Source organism: Muntiacus reevesi, chromosome 3 (assembly GCF_963930625.1).
Source record: "Muntiacus reevesi chromosome 3, mMunRee1.1, whole genome shotgun sequence".
In the NCBI taxonomy this organism is placed as follows: Eukaryota; Metazoa; Chordata; class Mammalia; order Artiodactyla; family Cervidae; genus Muntiacus; species Muntiacus reevesi.
In genome coordinates, this window is record NC_089251.1 from 146,526,558 (window position 1) to 146,547,535 (window position 20,978).

The 20,978-nt window shown below is 42.0% G+C and overlaps 1 protein-coding gene and 1 pseudogene across 1 annotated transcript in view; both read right to left on the reverse strand.

The window, feature by feature from the left end:
- The window catches only part of LOC136165012 (aldehyde oxidase 4-like), an 80,942-nt gene that overhangs the window by 26,806 nt on the left and 33,158 nt on the right, over positions 1 to 20,978 (reverse strand). The window contains exons 16-28 of the mRNA XM_065930863.1: positions 20,603 to 20,695; positions 19,556 to 19,725; positions 19,106 to 19,220; positions 18,551 to 18,673; positions 13,542 to 13,638; positions 8,876 to 9,000; positions 6,313 to 6,446; positions 5,038 to 5,125; positions 4,634 to 4,720; positions 4,270 to 4,461; positions 3,045 to 3,272; positions 1,351 to 1,446; positions 843 to 971 (exon numbers count right to left, since the gene is read on the reverse strand). Coding sequence (XP_065786935.1) covers positions 843 to 971; positions 1,351 to 1,446; positions 3,045 to 3,272; positions 4,270 to 4,461; positions 4,634 to 4,720; positions 5,038 to 5,125; positions 6,313 to 6,446; positions 8,876 to 9,000; positions 13,542 to 13,638; positions 18,551 to 18,673; positions 19,106 to 19,220; positions 19,556 to 19,725; positions 20,603 to 20,695 — 1,677 coding nt within the window. The remainder of the gene's footprint in view (positions 1 to 842; positions 972 to 1,350; positions 1,447 to 3,044; positions 3,273 to 4,269; positions 4,462 to 4,633; positions 4,721 to 5,037; positions 5,126 to 6,312; positions 6,447 to 8,875; positions 9,001 to 13,541; positions 13,639 to 18,550; positions 18,674 to 19,105; positions 19,221 to 19,555; positions 19,726 to 20,602; positions 20,696 to 20,978) is intronic.
- LOC136165013 (tumor susceptibility gene 101 protein pseudogene) lies at positions 15,742 to 17,075 on the reverse strand (annotated as a pseudogene).

The window sequence follows — 20,978 nt, forward strand, 5'->3', positions numbered from 1 at the left end:
TCAGAACTTCCTGAAAGTGGGGAGGTCCCTCAGTAGAAAGAGGAGGCAGCTGGCCTGGGCCTCAGGGTAGGGCTGGGGCAGGTCGCAAGTGGCTAAAGCCATAGAGAGGCACGGCCCAGGTCAAAGCTGCCTGGAAGGGGCCCAGGAGGGAGCTCATGATGGCACCCGCGAGGGGAGGAATCAGACGTAGCACAGTCAGATTACACTGATGCCAGGCAAGTAAGACCCGTTCTGCCTCTCATCTCTGCGCTCGCTCTTCCTTGGACTTTATAAGGGTCTGAAATGTAGGTGAGGAGGATGGTAGCAGGGGAGAAAGGGAAGGGAGAGAAACGGAGAGAAGCCATGCCTGCCCCTTTCTGCCTGCAGGCCCAAGCTGGGAAGTAGCGAAGACAGTGGAATTTGCAGTACATTTTGGAATTTTGGATTGGACGTTTAAATTACTGAAATGAGATAGTTTCTGCTAATAAAAGAGACCCCAATGGGGGACTTTCCTGGTGGTTTGTGGTTAGGACTCTGCGCTTCCACTGCAGGGTGTATGGGTTCAGTCCCTAGTTGAACTAAGATCTTGCATGCCAGGTGGCAAGACCCCCCAAAATGGATTTTAAGTGATCTTAGAGTTATTAGAACAGTTAGAGGTAGACTTTATTCAAGGGAGAGGAGAGAAGCCCAAAGAGGGAGCTGGAACCACTTGGAGTCTTGGTTCTGCCAGGGATTATCTGAGAGATCTAGAACCACCTGCTTGACCCCTCTTGGCCTCAGTTTCATGTTCCATAAAAGAAGGGATGGGACAAGGTCCCCTCCAGCACGGTCAGCTGGGTGACTGAGAAATGAAAAAAAGTCACCTGCACCGCCTTCCCGTTGATGTCTGCCCCCATTGAACCAGCTGTGAACGTCGCATTGGAAACCGTGGTCGTGTTTGTCTCAGATAGGTGTATATATGACTCTGGGATGTTCAGTTCACGACTCGCCACCTGCCAGGAGCAGAAGAAAAATGCTATTTATTTCATTGACTTTAATTCTCCCTCCCCACAAGTTAAAAACCTTTTAATTCTTTTTTGAACTGAGTATAAAACTGTACAGCTACCCTGTACTGACCAACATTTAAGGGAACATTGGGGATTTTATATGTTGATTATATAATTCAGAAGATTTTAAATGGCACTGTGAAGCATATGCTGTTTTCTTTGTGGCCAACCGAAGAATCTTTTTGTGTTTTCTTTTATACGTCTTTCGTAGTAGCTACGCAGCAGTACAGTCACTCTGGGACATCTAGTTTAGGACAACACATGCAGACAAGGTTGAGGTCCAGCAATACTCTTCCACAATGGAGAAAAGGAATACATATCTCACCTGGATCATTTTGGTGTGAAGGCCTTGTCCCAGTTCACAGCCACCATGACTCACCAAGACAGAGCCATCGAGATAGATGTGGACAAGAGCAGCAGCCTGGAGGTAATAATTATAAAACCAGTTTGGACACTGATGTGGACAAATGTTGCTTTGAGTTTAGCTGAGGTTACCCAATGAATGGTTTTGCTTCCATGAGCCAACCTCTCATCGTTTATACTGGAGAGGAAAACCTTTACAGACAGCTGCAGACAAGCCCTGTCGATAAGCCCCAGACTCGCAAACACTAGTACAGAGGCATGAAGTGTGGCTCAGCCATACTCCCAAACGTGTCCTGCCCACTGGAGGCACTGTGTGGTTGGCGTGCGCGTTGCCTCTCCAAAGCCCCAACCTGCACAAAACTCTATTGTTTGTTCCTCCCTAGACATGAAGATTAATTTTAAAACAAATGGAACTTGGATAAGTCAATTTCCAGGCACAACCTGCCCTGGATACTAGAGGAGCTGGAAGAAAGTCGGGATGTTGTAACAATTTCCAAACGCTGCTGACCTTAAGAGTTGTGGTTGGGGAGGGATGTGGGCCCCGTTATGGAAATTCCAATTCAGTAGAAGGTTGAACTAGGAGTTCAAATACCCATTTTTAAAAAAATTCCCAGGTGATTTGGATGATTGGCCATGTTTGGGATACAAAACGCCTTGTGCAGTGGCAGCGGAGCCATCATCATTTTGTAAGTGAGGATTTAATTTAGAAAAGCAACATAATTTACCATATTTAGTTAATGTTACTATTCTGAACATTATTGGCATTTATCATTACTATTTTTATTAATTTTCCAAATTTGTGTTTTATAAAGGCATAAGAGCTATAAGAAGCTTATTCTTTGTTCTGTGGTTAACACACAGTTAAAAATATTTAAAAAAACAAGCAACTATTGAGAGTCCACAAGAATACTTTTGTTTTCCTTTAAAGGAGATCTGTTATTCTGGCTTGAGAAATACTACCTGGGGGAAAGACTGAACATCTGCTTCAAACTCTCCTGACCTTCCCTCCCTCCTTCTCACTTGCCTTTCTACCTTGTTAGTAGACTCTGAGGAAGAGCGTATATTAAAGGTAGTTTTAACAAAAGACTACCTTGGCCAAAACTCATTCACACCAGTAAGGGCGCCTGTCTTTGTATGGGTTTGGTTATGAGAATATTTCAGAGATTGATGGGAAAAGAAGCCAAAAAAAAAAAAAAAAAAATCAGAAATAAGAACTCTATGAAAAACTGTTTAAGATGAAATTAAAAAGGAGGGATAGTAGTCACTGAGCCTCAATATAGGAATTCCAAGTTCCGTATGGATAAGAGAGCTCTATTCTCATGCATTTTTGAAATCTCTCACTTTCAGATGACTATGGTCACTGAGAAATTAGAAAAGAGATGGAAGGGATCCTTATTTATTCACTTTCGGGGCCCAGTCCAAGGCCTAGCCCCCTGAGCTGGAGTTCATCTGTTGATTGTTTCTAAGATCCCTGGGACTGTGTTGCCCCAGGTCTGCTCCAATACCCATGGTTTCCAACGCTTGCCTAAATCCACTGTGTTTCCTACTATAGGAAAGTGCCCTGTTTCTTGTTCTCCCTGGAGGGGACCACCCCTCCTCACACATGATTGCGAGACAATCATGTCTCTCTGCCAGAGACACCTGTCTTTACCTCACCTGATTGTAGAAGGTTGTGGGCACCCCAACTGTAAATTTCATGGGGACCACGGCAAGCCCCTTCTTCTTCCAGTAGTTCTTTTCGTTAAATTCCTCTGCAGCCAGTTTTCTAGAGGAGAAGGAAGATTTCTCCAGACATTCTTTCCAGCATCTTCTCAAGGGCTCGGGATTAAATGTCTGCTTATGGGCTGTTTTGCTAGTTCTCTTATACATGTTTATTTCTTTAACCTGAAAGACAGGGAAATAAAGTGAATTTCAAGGCTATATGTTTATTGTTGACGAGAGGCAAGCATTTTTGCTATATACCTGATATGAACAAAGTCTTTCTGAAAAACAAAACAATTATTGAAATGGCTGTGGATATGTAAGTGCAAACATACATGTATAAACTTAATAATAATGACAATAGAAACCACTACTGAACACTTCATATGCTCCAGGTTGTAGATTAAATGCATTTCTTCAGCTAACTTTACCACTCTGAGCAATGGTAGGTACTGTTATTATGAACTCTGTACCAAGATTTGTTAGTGCTGAGACAAAATTCTCCTGATCCCACAGCCTTTTACTCATACACAGTTTTTCCTTATTCTTAATCATTCTCAGATTAATTTCTCAAAATCTTGAATGTGCTAGAATGCTTGTACACATGGCCGTAATATTCCACTTTCTCTGTTCATGCCCTTGGATGCTTCATACCAACTCTGGGATTGGCCATGACACTTGTTTGGCCAATGGGACAATATAGGCAGAGACTTGAAAAGTGTTTGTACATTAGGGCTTGCCACATTCTTGCTACTCATTCTCTGAGCCACCTTGAGAACTGATCTGGGCCAGCCTCCTCAAGGGTGAGAAACTGTGTGAAGCAGAAACAGCCTTCCCAGCTGAGACATCCTCTAGACTAATCAGCCCAAGGACCACCAGACATGCCAGCTTAGACTGTCTTTTAGACTATAAAACTCTAGTTGAGCTGGTCTAGGCCAGGAGAGCTACCCAACTGATCCACAAAATCAGAAGTGCTATTTGTTGTTTTGGTTAACAAGTTTTATGATTGACTTGGTACACAGGAATGAAGCCACGTCTCTTGCACTGGCAGGCGGGTTCTTTAGCACCAGACACCTCAAGACTAGAAGATGACATCGTCTATTCATATACATAGATATTCAACATTTATTTGAGCCAACGATGTCAGAATTTTGTTAGGGTGTTCAGACTGATGACTTACCTGTTCAGGGGTTAAGTTACACTGAGAGGCCACAGCAGTTATATAAGCTTCACCGACCACTATGCCCTGGGGGAAGCCAAATCCTCGGAAAGCAGTGTTGGAAGGCAAATTTGTTTTGCAAGGTCTACCCCGACACCGGAAATTAGGAATATAATATGCATTTTCAGATCTCAGCACCATGAACTCCATTACCTGAGTTAAAGCAGAACAACACAAAACTTCATATCTATCAAGTATTCAAAACCACTGATCCAAATGTTATCTAACTGAAATGCTTCACAGAATTTGTCTAATTTGTATGATGATTATTCGTACAAAGAACAGTGCAATGGTAACTTATGGGAAAGGTGTATTTCTTATTTACCAACTCAGACTCATCAGGAGTGCATCCGCCATTGATATAATATTCAATATCAGCAGCTTTGATCACACCATTGTTCATGAATCCAATCTGCAAAGTGATAGAACAAGTAAACCGTTTCCTCAATAGTCCTTTACAACCAGACCATGCTGAACACAAACACACTTGGTCACAGCTGTCAATCTATACCCAGCTTATACACATGGTTTGATGTGACAGTCACCAGAGGAACACTGAGGATGGTGACCAAGTAGACCATGACCTCAACAGGAAGTTCTGATTAGTTTTAGGCAGCATCCCAATGTCCCTTTCAAGTGGCACAGAACTTAGTAAATTGTCTGTACTATAGGTTGGTTATCACTGGACAGTGTTTTAAGCAGTTTCCTGAATTTGTTGCTGTCACTCACTTTGTATTTTCCGAGCAGTGGGTGGCGGCCAGCAGTTATCAACATGTCATCACCACGTTCCAGAATGAACCGTATTGGGCGGCCAGTCCTGTAGGAGATGATTCTGTTAACATGCTGGATGCTTCATGACGGGGAAGATGCATCGAAATAAGGAAAGAAAGCTTAAGATAATTCAGTTTCGTGGTTTCTCAATGTGGGATTGGGGGTAGTTGCAGGCTATTTTGAAAATTTGTGGGGGTATTAAAATGTGGGAAAAGAACTCCTATTACTGTAATCATTTTAGTTTAGTCACATTGAGAATTCAGATATTGAAATAGCATGTTATTTGGTTGAGTTTCCTTCCTTTTTATTTCTTTTTATATTACATCATGGAATTTTATGATTATTTTGCAATTATATGTGTAAGCAGGTTATACTATTATGAATTTCATCTGGGGACATTAAAAGGGGGATAATATATTTGTTATAAGTGAGATGTGGAGGCTGAAAGGGTGGAGAACCAATCGTTTGTCAACCTCCCCTGGCTGCATTCAGACTCTTCCTTCTTAAAGTGCCTAGTGAACACTCCTACACACCTGTACTTACTAGATGGTCTTCTCTATTGTTGGAAAATGCCAAGGAGCTGGAACATTCACAGTCTTTCTTTCTGGAGCAGTAACCAGGGGTAAGTCAGGTTTGTCCTGAATATACTTAGTGAAATTTAGTAGTTATAAGGTTAACTCACAGAAGTCGTGGTTATTCCTGGGGTCTGGTTATTCCATCCAGAACATTCAGAGGCTAAGAGAACATTCCCAGGCAGCAACATACCTGATTTGTTTTGTGAAAAAACATGCCCCTCATAAGGTTGGGATTTTGAGCCTCCTTCTCCTCAGCCAACCTCAGCTTGATTTATTTTAATGGTTTGAAACATAAACATTTAAATGAGTGAAAGTCAATGCAACTCATAAAAGTAACCCCTAGTTACATCTGTGCAGTGAGTCAAAATTTATAGTGATTACATTTATGTCACACAACCACCCTGGGACACAGGTAGTTATTACTTTCACCACTTTACTGGTGAGGAAACCAAGGTGACTGGCCCAAGGTGACCCTGTGAATGAGTGGGCAGAGCAGGGCTGACACCCAGGCCCTCTGGCTCTAGGTCCAGTGCGTCTTCACCCACGTGCTGACCATGCCCTTCGGAAATGACGGGCTATGATCAGTGGGAAGAAAGTTGGGGTGCGGGGCTGGGGGAGACACAGGTGGCATCTGCCCTGCGGCCACTGTGACCCTTACTTGTTGGCAGCCACGGCACTGACAGCTCCCAGCAGAGCAGGCTTGCTCACTTTCCCCCCAAATGCTCCTCCAGCTCTTTTTGTGTGACAGGCGATTCTGTTCCTTGGGATATTTAGTGCTGCAGCCACGTATTCCTGAAAGAGGTAAGTCTCCAAAGTCACATAAGTGCAACTTACTGGCTTATTTCCTCACTCATGTACTTCCTCTCTACCTAGTAAGAGAAATTCAGTAGTTGAGCAAAAACAACATTCACCCAATTATGCAACCATCTTTGTAACCTAATTTTAGAATATTTTAAGCATCTCCAAAGAACACTTATATCTATTAAGCAGTCACTCCTAATGAAAATACTTGCTGTTATTTAGTTGTTAAGTCATGTCCGACTCTTTTGTGACCTCATAGATTGTAGTCAGCCAGGCTCTTCTCTCCCTGGAAAATTTTCCAGGCAAGCATACTGGAGTGGGTTGCTATTCTCTTCTCCAGAGGGTCTTCCTGACCCAGGGATTAAACCCGCATCTCCTGCATTGGCAGGTGGGTTCTTTGTCACTGAGCCACCTGGGAAGTCCACCTTGGATAGATACCTAGTTGTGAAATTGCTGGGTTATATGATCACTCTATCTTTGGCATCTTGAGAAACTGCCAAGCTGTTTCCAAAGTGGCTCTGCCATTTTCATCCTCTGTTGCTGGGAATAAATGTTCTAATGTCTCCACATTCTCACTTGTTACTATTTGTCCTTTGTTTGTCTAGTGAACTGCTATTACTGTGTTTTTCATTTGCATTTTTCTAGTGGGCTTCCATGGTGGCTCAGACGGTAAAGAACCTGCCTGCAATGCAGAAGACCTGGGTTCGATCCCTGGATTGGGAAGACCCCTGAAGAAGGGCATGGCAACCCACTCTAGTATTCTAGCCTGGAGAATCCCCATGGACAGAGGAGCCTGGTGGGCTACAGTCCATGGGGTGGCAAAGAGTCGGACATGACTGAGCGACTATGCACACACACACAGTGATTTAATGATGCTGAGCTTCCCAGGTGGCGCCTGTGGTAAAAAACCAGCCTGCCAATGCAGGAGATGTTAACAGATGCGGATTCAAGCCCTGGGTCAGGAAGATCCCCTGGAGAAGGAAATGGCATCCTGTTCCAGTATTCTTGCCTGGAGAATCCCATGGACAGAGGAGCCTTGTGACCTACAGTCCATAGGTTCACAAAGAGTTGGACATGACTGAAGTGACTTAAACACACACACACGAGGCTTGTGGGATCTTGGTTTCCCAACCAGGAATTGAACCCAAGGAGCCTGGTGGGTTGCAGTCCATAGGGTTGCACAGAGTCAGACATGACTGAAACGACTTAATATCCGGCCATGTGTGAGCATCTTTTCATGTGCTTATTAGTCATTCACAGACTTTCTTTGGAGAAGTATCTATTCAAATTCTTTACTGGCCCTGCCTTTGATGCTGCCCCAGGCTATGGACTTTGGGCTGTGAGTACCCAGTGCCCTTATTATCCCTGGGAAATGCCTGCTGTAATGACTAATTGCACCTCAGAAGGTGCTGATGGGAAATAACTAAGGACCTTAGGTCATACATGTTATTCCTCTGGACCCCAGAGCCACATACGGTCTGCCAAAAGAGATCTCAGGGGTGATCTTTATCAAATTTTTCAATTTACAGAAGATATTGGTGTCCAGCTGCTTGTCGGAGATCATGTAGCAGATTAGCGTCAAAGCCTATATTTCCATCTCTGTCCACTCCAAAATTTGCAACAGTGGAGGCTGCAGCTACATCCCAGCTCAGCAACAGCATCTTCTCAAGGGCTCTGGGTTAAACATCTGCTGATAGGCTGCTTTGCTAGTTCTGTTATACATGTCTATTTCTTTGAATGGCAGCTGGGAGCTTCCTCCACCTACTGAGGCTTGCCATCCTTCAGGACCTCAAGCTACCAACTCACTGTGCCCCACCAGGAAGCCCCCAGCTCCTTCCTTCAGTGAGGTTGTCATTACTCCTCCTCCCAGAAGAACTGGCCAAGGATCCCCTGTGCCTGCCACTGCTTTAGGACCTACAGCTCCACGTTTCAGAAGAGGGGAATGTCAGAGGATTTTCTTTACTTGCCTTGGTAAGGTTAAATCTCAACCACAACAGGATTGGAATTCACATGCTGCTGCACTGGGCTGAAAATGTCTTGAAGATGCGATCACTTTACACATATGCCATCGATTTATAAAAACATTCACACAGAGATGCAACTCAGAAGCACCACAAAGGGAAATGTAAATGCAATATTAAGGCTTTGACCTCCCTGAGATTAAGTTTCACACTATAAGTTGTTAGAAGGGGAAGATGGACTCTGCCCTCTATTTTGGGAAGGCAGCACAATTTTCAGATCTCTGAAAGGTTGGCCCTTTTAGGGAAATATCTGCCCCATTTCCTTCATTCTGGACTTCAGCCAATGGCAAGTATGCAGGGAGTGCAGACATCAAAAGGCCCTTAGAGTGGAAAGCCTGGTTGTAAGGGTCTCTGTCACACAGCCATTTGGAGTCCCATTTTCCAAAAATACTCTGTTACCTGCACATGGGTCTGAAACTGTGTTCCAAGGTGTATCACCATTTCCTTATCTTCCTCTTGGGGGATTGCCAGGATAGTTTGCGTTTCCATGTAAAAATGTTCCTGACCTTCCACGTGGACCTCACCTATAAAGCATAAACACAGGACAAGGTTTACTTGAAAGTTCCAACCTGGGGACTCTTGGTGGTGTTTACTTTGTAAAGAGCAAGTCACTTCAGTTTACAGAGCTTGACTTTGCGTCATTTGGTTAAACCACATTTTCTCATTAATCTTCATTGTGCCTCAACCAACTACCTGACTCTGGCTGGCTCCCTCCCTTCTCTTGGCCTGTCCAGTGGGTGGTGAGATCTGTGATGTGTTGGACTTGAGTACACAGGCCAACATGACCACATATCCTTGCTCTGTTATATCCTTGCTCAGTGAGTTTGGCCACGTTAGTAAATCCTCATTTCCTCATCTAGAAAATTGGAGGTAATAATAGTATGTACCCTAATTAGGCGATGTCAGGATTGTTGGGTCACAGAGAAGGTAAGTAGGTTGATTCCTACCATAAAACCAGCCTGCTCTTGTTGATTTAGCTGAGATTTTTGGCTTGTTCAGTACATCCTTATTATTATTTTTTAAAACCTTTTATTTCATATTGGAGTATAGCCAATTAATAATGTTGTGATGGTTTCAGGTGAGTATCGAAGGGACTCAGTCATACATAAACATGTGTCCATTCTCCCCCACACTCCCCTCCCATCCAGCCTGCCACATCACACTGAGAAGACTTTCCTGGGCTATACCGCAGGTCCTTGTTGGTGATCCATTTTAAATATAGCAATGTGTACATGTCCATCTCAAACTCCCTAACTATCCCTTCTCCCCATCCTTCCCTCCTGGCAACCATGTTTATTTTCTAAGTTTGTGAATCTGTATCTGTTTTGTAAATAAGTTCTTCATCCTTATTATTTTGTAGGTTGTACTAGAGACACATTTAGCCCTTATTTAAGTATTTGAAAGGTAGTATTTTTACTTTAAAACTAACCAAAAGAACCCCAAGCTGTTAAAAATAAGTGAATTGCTTTGCCAGAAAACAAAGGATTTCTTGAATTACTTCTTGCGATAATAGGTTGTGAGTCATGTAAAAAGGCACCCTTTCCCCTACAAAAAAAGTTTGCTTTCAGCATGTATATACCGATTTTAATCTAAATTCAAATTTATTTAATAATTAAATAGTTTTTACATATGATAGATATTATTCTGAGGCCTAGAACTTTATAGATAATAAATGTATGCACTCTCCATACCAATCCTATGAGGCAGGTATTACTAGGAATTTGAGACATAGAAAGGTTAAGTAAGCTTCCCAAGGTCACATAGCCAGTAAAGAGCAGAGCTGGGATCCAAACCCAGGCAGCCTGACCCCAGGATCCATGCTGTTAACTATTACAAGACATTATATTCTCAATAACTCCTGGTTGTGTTGCTGTTCAGTTGTTCAGTCGTGTCCGACTCTTTGTGACCCCATGGACTGCAGCAGGCCAGGCTTCCCTTCCTTCACTATCTCTTGGAGTTTGCTCAAATTCATGTCCATCGAGCTGGTGATGCCATCCAACCATCTCATCCTCTGTCACCCCCTTCTCCTCCTGCCCTCAATCTTTCCCAGCATCAGGGTCTTTTCCAATGAGTTGGCTTTTTGCATCAGGTGGCCAAAGTATGGGCGCTTCACCTTCAGCATCTGTCCTTCCAATGAATATTCAGGGTTGACTTCCTTTAGGATTGACTGGTTTGATCTCCTTGCAGTCCAAGGAACTCTCAAGAGTCTTCTCCAACTCTTGGTCATTTCTGCCCAAATTTTAAATTCCCTTTGACTTTCAAACTCTCAACTTGAACTCCCACTATGGCCAGAATCCTGAATGACAAATAGCTAGCTAGCATCTTGTTATTCTGTTACCCTCAGTGAGAATAGAAATTTAAAGAAAATATACTACTATGGTTAACAGCAAGGGCCTAGGGCTCAGCCAATTCTGGGCTCCAGTCCTGGCTCTACTGCTACCTGGTTATGAGATCTCAACCAGTTACTTAACTTTTCAAAGCCTCAGTTTCATCATCTGTAAAATGCAACTACTGATGTGTTATCAGGTACTCATTGTGCCAGGCACCATGCCAAGCATTTTACATGTTTTACGTTATTTAATCCTGACAACAACCCTAAGAAATGAGTATTATTATTATTAAGTCTATTTTAAGTTCCTAAGTATTACTGCTTACTATTAAATAAGTAAGTAGAATACCGCTAAGAAAGAACACATCAGTAGTTGCATTTTACAGATGATGAAACTGAGGCTTTGAAAAGTTAAGTAACTGGTTGAGATCTCATAACCAGTTCTTAGCAGTGTTCTACTTAAGTATTAAAGTAAAGAACTACTGATGTGTAAAGTAAGAATTACTGATGTGTTCTTTCTTAGCGGTGTTCTACTTACATATTAAATAGTAAGCAGTAATACTTAGAAACTTAGAATAGACTTAATAATAATACTACTCATTTCTTAGGGTTGTTGTCAGGATTAAATAACATATAACATGTAAAATGCTTGGCAGGGTGCCTGGCACAATGAGTACCTGATAAATGTTAACTAATATTTTTATCACAACTAAATAACCTTTAGCCCAAATTTATAGTCTTTGTAAAATCCCATTTAGTTTCTTCTATAAAATCTATTATGGAGTAATGAATGTTTGACACAAGAGTAGATATTGTCAAATCTCTGAGCATCTTTCTTAGCTTTCCTGCTTGTATTTAATTATTCTTCTGAGGTAGTAAATTGTTTTTATGATTGGGAATCAGTCTACATTTTCTGCTTAAACAGAATGATGCTGGGAAACAACTATTCTAAAGGCATTTCAGTAAAACATATAGCACTTGCCATTCCGTTTATTTAGAAGTAGGTAACAGATTGTAAAAATTACTGTAAAAATCACTATTTTCTCTTACTTAAGATCTGTAGCAATCCTCTTAGTAAAGACAACTGCAGCTTTCAACTCTGGCCGCAAATTAGACTCACCCACATGGAGATCTGTTAAAAAATACTGATGCTCTGACCTTTTACTCCAAGGTTCTGATTTCACAAGTCTGAGGTGGTATCTGGATATTTGTATTTTAAAAAACTGTACTAAGTCTTACCCAGTGCAGCAATTCAAAAGAAGCAAGCAAGCAAACAATATAGTTTCAAGATTAGGAAAGATAAATAAAACTGTTAAGATACAACTTTATACACAGAAAATTCAAGAGACTCTGTAAGACAATTAAAATAGTGAGGGAATTTAGTGAAACTCCTGGCTATAAGATCAATATACAAAAACCAACTGTCCTTATATATTAGATATAAATGAGTAGAAAATTAAATAAAAATATAATTTACAATAGCATTACAATAACATTGTAAAGTATCAAGTACTAGAAGGAAATATTAAGAAGGGTGTACAAGAATTAAACTAAAAAGACAGATGATGATAAACAAACAAAGGAACTTTTACAGTTGTTATTAGGAGTAAAGTAGGAAAATCATTTTTTAATGTTTGGCATTAACTAAAAGTAAAACATTAAAAGAGTATTATTTGGCATTTCTACTACTGAGTACATTCTATTGAAAATGAGTGCTTATGTTCACCACAAGGCATGTATAATAACAGTGTTTACAGGAACTATTCATAAAAGCCCCAAGCTGAAAAAACTCAAATGCATATCAATGGTAGAATAGATAAATAAATTATGGGTATAATTACAGGTATAATGGATATATAAATATTTATACCATGAAATACTCCTGAACAATGAAAAAGAATTATGGATCTATGCAACAACATGGATGAACCCTCCATACACAATATTGAATAAAAGGAGTAGGCGCAAAAGGAGTTATACTATAAAGTTCCACTTATATGAAGTTCAAAAGAGGTAAAACTAATCTACAGTGGTAGAGGTTAGAATAAAATCTTTGGGGACTTTCTTGGGGGTCCAGTGGTTAAGAATCTACCTGCCAATTCAGGCGGCACTGGTTTGATCCCTCGTTTGGGAAGATTCCATGTGCTGAGGGGCAACTAAGCCCATATGCCACAACTACTGAAGGCTGAGAGCCCTAGACCCATGCTCTTCAGTAAGAGAAGCCTGCACACTCCAACTAGAGAAAGCCCTTGCATAGCAACAAAGACTCAGCACAGCCAAATAAGTAAATTAAAACAAAAATCTTTGGGAGGTTTACTGACTGAGAAGGGGCACAAGGAAGCTTTCAGGGTGCTGGAAATATTCTATCTTGGTGTGGGTAGTATTTACATAGACCTATTGTTGTTCTTATTTGGTCACTGAGTCGTGTCCAATTTTTTGCAACCCCATGGACTGCAGCACGCCAGGCTTCCCTGTCCTTCACTATCTCCCGGAGTTTGATCAGATTCATGTCCATTGAGTTGGTGATGTTATCTAACCATTCCACCCATAGACTTATACATATGTAAAATTTCATCAAGCTTAGTAAATTAATTATTTGTGCATTTAAAATTGTGATTCAAAAATCACGCTAGGGTTGAGAAACTCTGCCTGAGAGTTCTAGTATTTCTCAAGCCAGATGACTGGATTAAGTCTTCAACTGCAGAGGCTTTACCTTTTTGGCTCAAGATCACTTACCTTCAATGATCTGGTCAACGTGTTTAAAGGCTTGCTCTACATTTCCTTGCTCAATTTTTTTCTCAGCAGAAAGAAATGAATTGTGCTCTAGAGCTTGCTGCAGGGGAAATAACAAACCAAAACAAACAAGAAAAAGGTGTTGTTTTTTTTTAAAAGCATTCTAATAAGCCATTCACCCACCATCAAAACCCCAAGCTCCTGCTCAATCAGATCTTCACACACCAAAACAATCCAAGCAGCAAGGAGAGACAACGGATGTTGGGTTGAAATGGATTACAGGCACTGGCATTGCCTTAGTTTTGTTCAGGGCTCTGAGGAAGAGCTGAGGGGGAGACAAGGATATATACAATATGGCCCTACTCTAGACAGCCGAATGAGGGCCTGAGGCAGTTTGGTGTTAAGGTACCAACTTTGTGGTGAGGGGGGCAAATAACAGAGTAAAGAGAGGAAAAGAGAAGGAGGTTGGTGGGGCCAGGAATGCTCAAGGGTGACCTTGTGTAGGTGATGAAAGTTAGGTGCTGAATTGAATGGGATTAGGACAGTTTTCATTCTAATCCCAAAGAAAGGCAATGCCAAAGAATGCTCAAGCTATACAAAATGAGTGCACAAATGCACTCATCTCACACGCTAGTTAAGTAATGCTCAAAATTCTCCAAAACAGGCTTCAGCAATACGTGAGCCGTGAACTTTCAGATGTTCAAGCTGGTATTAGAAAAGGCAGAGGAACCAGAGATCAAATTGCCAACATCCACTGAATCATCGAAAAAGCAAGAGAGTTCCAGAAAAACATCTATTTCTGCTTTATTGACTATGCCAAAACCTTTGACTGTGTGGATTACAATAAACTGTGGAAAATTCTGAAAGAGATAGGAATACCAGACCACCTGACCTGCCTCGTGAGAAACCTGTATGCAGGTCAGGAAGCAACAGTTAGAACTGGACATGGAACAACAGACTGGTTCCAAATAGGGAAAGGAGTACATCAAGGCTGTATATTGTCACCCTGCTTATTTAACTTATATGCAGAGTACATCATGAGAAACGCTGGGCTGGAGGAAGCACAAACTGGAATCAAGATTGCTGGGAGAAATATCAATAACCTCAGATATGTACATGACACCACCTTTATGGCAGAGAGTGAAGAGGAACTAAAAAGCCTCTTGATGAAAGTGAAAGAGGAGAGTGAAAAACTTGGCTTAAAATTCAACATTCAGAAAACTAAGATCATGGCATCTGGTCCCATCACTTCATGGGAAATAGATGGGGAAACAGTGGAAGCAGTGTCAGACTTTATTTTTTTGGACCCCAAAATCATTGCAGATGGTGATTGCAGCCATGAAATTAAAAGACGCTTACTCCTTGGAAGGAAAGTTATGACCAACCTAGGCAGCATATTAAAAAGCCAGAGACATTACTTTGTCTACAAAGGTCTATCTGGTCAAGGCTATGGTTTTTCCAGTGGTCATGTATGGATGTGAGAATTGGACTGTGAAGAAAGCTGAGTGCTGAACTGATGCTTTTGAATTGTGGTGTTGGAGAAGACTCTTGAGAGTCCCTTGGACTGCAAGGAGATCCAACCAGTCCATCCTGAAGGAGGTAAGTCCTGGGTGTTCATTGGAAGGACTGATGCTGAAGCTGAAACTCCAATACTTTGGCCACCTCATGCGAAGAGTTGACTCGTTGGAAAAGATCCTAATGCTGGGAGGGATTGGGGGCATGAGGAGAAGGGGATGACAGAGGATGAGATGGCTGGATGGTATCACTGACTCGATGGACATGGGTTTGAGTAAACTCTGGGAGTTGGTGATGGACGGGGAGGCCTGGCATGCTGCGATTCATGGGGTCGCAAAGAGTCGGACATGACTGAGTGACTGAACTGAACTAAACTGAGGACAGCTAGAGAAGAGAGGGAGAATCATTTATAGTCTAAAGCGCCTCATAAAGCAATAGTTTGAGGTTGAAACCAAGCTGAGGGGCCAAAATGAGAACAAGCCACCTGGAATGGTGGAGATTTTCTTTTTTTTCTTTTTTTTTTTTATGCAACAAATTTTACTTAGCATAGTCAGTCCCAACATTCAGCACAGAAAGAGCTTACAGAGTATAGAAAGTGCCTTAATAAAAACCAGTCTTTACCAAAAGAAAACAGAAAATATATTATTGATTCAAAATATTTTACACTTGAATGATAAACTTCAATAACTTATTTTGGGTACCTACTGATATAAGGGAAAGAAAGGGAAGAAAAGAATACTTTAGAAGAGTCCAGTCTCCATCTGGTATCAGAGAAGTCAGTAGAGGTCACTGAGACTGGCAGTCTGTCTTGCTTTCTGCATTAGTGCCCTCAGCTGGAACTGTTTATGGGACAGAAGACGTACATGCTTTAAGAAGACATCTAGGTCTATAACTCCCCGCCTCAAGGCTTCTCCCAGGTTAAAAATAGTGTCTTCAATAGCATTTTCCTCTGCATTCAGATTTAGGATCTGTTTGTATAGTGGGGCTGTGGGAATGATAACTTCATCAGTATCATTGTTTTCAGATTGATTTTCCATTTTCTCCAGAGCAGAACTGAGTTCTTCATCCTTCTTTTTCAAAAGTTCCATATTTTCAGCGACCTCAGCTACCTCTTGATCTAGACAGGTAGCCATCTCCCCGAGTTCCTGGTGCCCTTTTTTCAGGTCTTCCTCTGCTCATTTCAAGGCGCTGAGCTCTGCCTGGGCACGATCCATCTCCTTCTTCATCCGCCATCTCAGCCTGTCCCTGACCACTGAGCTGAAAGAGGCTCTGATAGTGTCCTCATTGATTGTGCCATCCCTACTGGGACCAAGAGTGGTCACAGGAGTCTGGGAAGGGTACTGGGAACTTGTTGTGTCAGGATACTGACCACCAGGTGGGTAAGGACAGCCTGGGTAACCACTGGGATTGGGAGGGTACCCAGATGGGTATGCAGAAATCCCACTTGGCAGGCCTGGTGTGTAGGAAGTATTTGGGGGCCCTGTTGCCTGGTGTGGTGGATAGGGTGCTGAAACAGTAGGACGAGAGGAGACTGGAGGTTCATCTCCAAACACCACAATCATGATTTGAACAAGCCCCAACAAGTCTGACTCTGGGTGCTTCCATTCATGTAGATAAGGAAGATAAATCTTCCCATTAGCATCCACATGCTTTCCTGCTTTAATAGTCATTGAGCTAGTAGGCTTAATGAAACAGATAGGGGGATTATACGGCTATGTGTCCAGCAGCCACAGGCAGATTGGAATGTTGTATGTATTACCTCTATAAGGCACAGGAATTGTTCCAGTAAGGTTCATTAGTTCCCTGGAACTGCCATCATTAAAAACATATGAATCCAATACAGGTTTGAGATCTTTGTATAAAGTAAAAACATTAACAGTTTCATGTACAGTTAGGTCTCTGCATTTGTACTTGGACACCATTTTCTTGAGCTGGCTCTCCAACCCTGCCATGCCCATTGCCTCTCGACTCAGATCCCTGCAGGCAGAGGGTCAACTGCTCCGGGGCTGCCCCACACAACTGCACACAGAAGAGCCAGCCGCCGCCCACCCAGCCGCCCCCCACACCCTCGGTGGAGATTTTCTATCAAGAAACAGTAGGTTGGGCTAGAAAGGTGCCTTGCGGTTGGATTAAGAAAGATCCTGAGGACTGACGTGGTGGTCCAGTGGTTGGGAGACTGCCTGCCAAGGCAGGGGGCATGATTCAATCCCTGATCTGGGCAGATCCCACACACCACAGGGCACCTGAGCCCACGCACCACAACGACTGAAGCCTGCATGCCCTGGAGCCCGTGCTCTGCAACAAGAGTGGCCCCTGTTCGCCACGACTAGAGAAAGCTTGTGCGCAGCAATGAAGGCCCAAAGAGTCCCCCAAAAAGATCCTGAGTCCCATACTGAGAACCTCATCTCAGGGGACGTTGCTGTGTGGAAGAAGTGATCTGCTGAAATTTGAGGCTTAGAAAGTTAATGTGATGGACAGATAGGTTGAAATAGAGTACAAGAGCCTTTTAAAGCAGTTATGATAATTAATCTGACGACAGGTGATGAGGATCTGGCCGAACCGTGAGATGGGAGACAAAATGACAATAGAAAGAAAGGGACAGAATTAAGAGGCATTCCGAGGATAACTGGGAAATACTTGAACTTGGAAACCATTGGGAAGGACAGAGGAGAATCACAGAGAATGATGAAGACTGCATCCCATTGGCTGGGATTCACATTGCTTATGGGCTCATCTATCCTTCCATCACACATATTTATTGAGAACCTACTATGGGCTTAGTGCTTCACTAGGTACTGGGATTATAAAGCACTGAGACTATGTTCTTGCCTTCATTAACAAAAACAACTAAAACAAAAAGACAGCTAACATTTATTGAATGGATTCTATGTCCCAAGTGCTGTTCCAAGCGTTTGAATCCTTTCATTTGAACCTCACAGTGACCTTTTGGTGTAGGTACTTTCATGGTTCCCATTTTACAGTCGAGGAAACTGAGGTATGAGGAGTTGAAACAACTTGTCAAAGTTTTCATTGCTATTAAGGTCCCACTAGACGACAGAGTCAGACTGTGAGTCAGAGTACTATCTCCAGAGCTTGTGTTTAAGCAGGAAGTGGGCAGGGAGACAGAGGACCCAAGCTGTAATCCAGTAAATGTTACAACTGTTCTGAGTTTCACACCTCTGGATTTCCCCACTGACTAGTTTTGTATGTGAGGTCATAGAACATCCCACTGGTATCCCTTATCTGTATTCTGTGACCATACCTTAGCAAGAGATCAAGGGAGGAGAAATGGACACAAGAAAGGAGGGAGCTCCAGGCAGAGAAATTCTCAGTATTATATTTCGAGGTGCAGATTGCTGGAGCCTTCTCTATAAAACTATGGACAACTCTAAACCCAGTATAGGTGAGCCCTATATGGTTTTGTGACCCCATGGGTTGAATTCTGTCAAAATTATACCACCCTAGTCTTTCTAGAAGACATAGGGTGGCCTGCATACCTCTATTGTTATAATCCTGGGCTCTAGGTCTTCATAAGCAATCTTCACTTTTTTAGCAGCTTCTTTTGCATGAGCATAGGTATCAGCAGCCACAGTGCAGACTATCTGACCCACACAAATTACCTGCCGAAAAGTCACATGTTGTATTATTTTCAACCTCTGAGAATAAATCTAAAACAGTAACTTGAGTGGGGTTCAGGGGATACATAGGTTGGAGGCAGAATTTAAGGACCTGGCCTGTGACTGTCTTCAGTCACATTCCTTCCCACTCCAATGTCACAGCCAGTAATCCAGTTCTCCTGAGATAATGTTGGTTCTTTTAATGTCCTATGTTCTGTATTGCTTCTACCACTTGATGGTTTTTTAGAAGCCTTCCCTGAGAAGGCTTATGACTTTTAACAGAATCTCAAAAGGGTCCACCGTTCAAGAGAGAATTTGAGGGGGAGTCACTGGTTCCCTGCAGGTCTTTGTGATGTGAACATGGGCCATGACCAATAATCATTTTGGCATTTCCAGCAAAGCATTTGAATGATAAGCGGCACACAAATCACACACCTCATTTTGTGCATAGAAAATCTCTCCCTGATAGGTATTGTCTCCTGGAACATCCTCTGCTGTTATCACATCAACAACACCAGGAAGGGCCAGGGCTTCTGAAGTATCAATTAATCTAGGAAGGAAAGTTTGAAAGCACACACTGAAGTTACAGAGGTAAGTTCAGGGTAATATAAGGGATTCCTCAAACACCACGAAAAATTGATGACCTCATAACAAGTCATGGGCAGTATTCCATGTGAAAAGTGCCAGCAGTTAGTAGTTGTTCTTACTTTTGACCATATATATATATATTTTTTTTTTTTTTTCTTAACTACATTTAAAAAATGACTGATTCCCATTCAGAAGAGAAAATTATTCTTAATTGACCCACATATGTAATAAATTCTCAATTCTTATATGAAATTGTGAATGCATTCCAGTAACATATAAGGACGTTTATTTTCTTACATGATCTTTGCATGAGCTCTGGTGCTGGTGACTACAGCCAGGAAGAGTTCTTGGGAGATGGGCGGCATGTCATCAACAAACACAGCTTCCCCTGTGGCGTGTTTAATGGCTGACTGGTGCATGACTGGGTGGCCAACTGGATCTTGTGGGGGTTGGTGGGGGTCCACGCACTGTTCAAGAACAAAGCAAGTTATTTTACTGCCAGATGTCTTCAAGCACTGAAACTTGGGTCTGATATATCTTGGCCTACTCCAAAGTCAAGAAAGACTATAGGCAACTGGGTATCTATATCTGTGAGTCAACATTAATAAAGATCCATACGGTAAAGGATACATTCTGATTACAACCACTCCCTCACCCCAAAAAAGAAGACTTTTTAAATTTGCTCTCAAAGACTACAACCTTGCTGAGGTATCAGAGTACACCGTAACACATTAACATAATGTGATCAACTTTGTATAGCAATAAAGAGTAGCTGACATCAACTAATTTTGTGCAAGAAATATACACACGTTTCTGGGAGATTTAGTATGACTATAAGAAAGCAGGGACTTCCCTCATAACACAGTTGGTAAAGAATCCGCCTGCAATGCAGGAGACCTGGGTTCAATCCCTGGGTTGGGAAGATCCTCTGGAGAAGGGAAAGGCTACCCACTCCAGTACTCTGGCCTGGAGAATTCCATGGACTGTATAGTCCATGGGGTCACAAAGACTTGGACAGGACTGAGCGAAGCAGTAAATGTTAAGTCAGATTTTAAAGAAAGGACAGACATGGGCCAAGAAAGGGAGGAAATTTTAAGCAGCAAAACTGAAAATATTAGGGAAAGGAGATACAGAATCTATTCTTTGTGTAGCCTTCAGTAAAAGCATAGAAGCTAAACCAAGAAAGCCAGGCATGGGTGACAATGGGTAACATTAACTAGCTTTAGCAGACTTTGTCTGTACAAGTAATAAAACTAAGTTATTGAAAAGAAAGAAAATATATGCATAATGGCATACACTTACATGCACAGACAGATTAAAAAGCAAAAAACCCCAGCCACCGACCTGGAACATCTGAATTCCTTGGGGTGTTTCTATAGGGAAATCTTCTAGAGCACTCATGAACTTCTCTGGGATATCAGGAAACTTGTGGGGGTCCTGAAAAGAAGATTATTTCACATTTAATTTTACAATCTGAGTGACTAGCATGGAAAAACACATGTCAGGAATAGGTTATCCTATTTTTTCTTCCAGACATCAGATACCAGTTCTGCTGGAAGAGAGCCCTGAGCTTTGAATTCCCTGGGCTAGCACTGTTGTTTGAAGAAGTACATAATAAAATACTAATAATGGTTATATACAGGCTATGGGATTATAGATGATTTTCTCTCCCTTTTTGTCTTATTCATATTTTCAAAATATTAAAATAGGTCTTATTTTA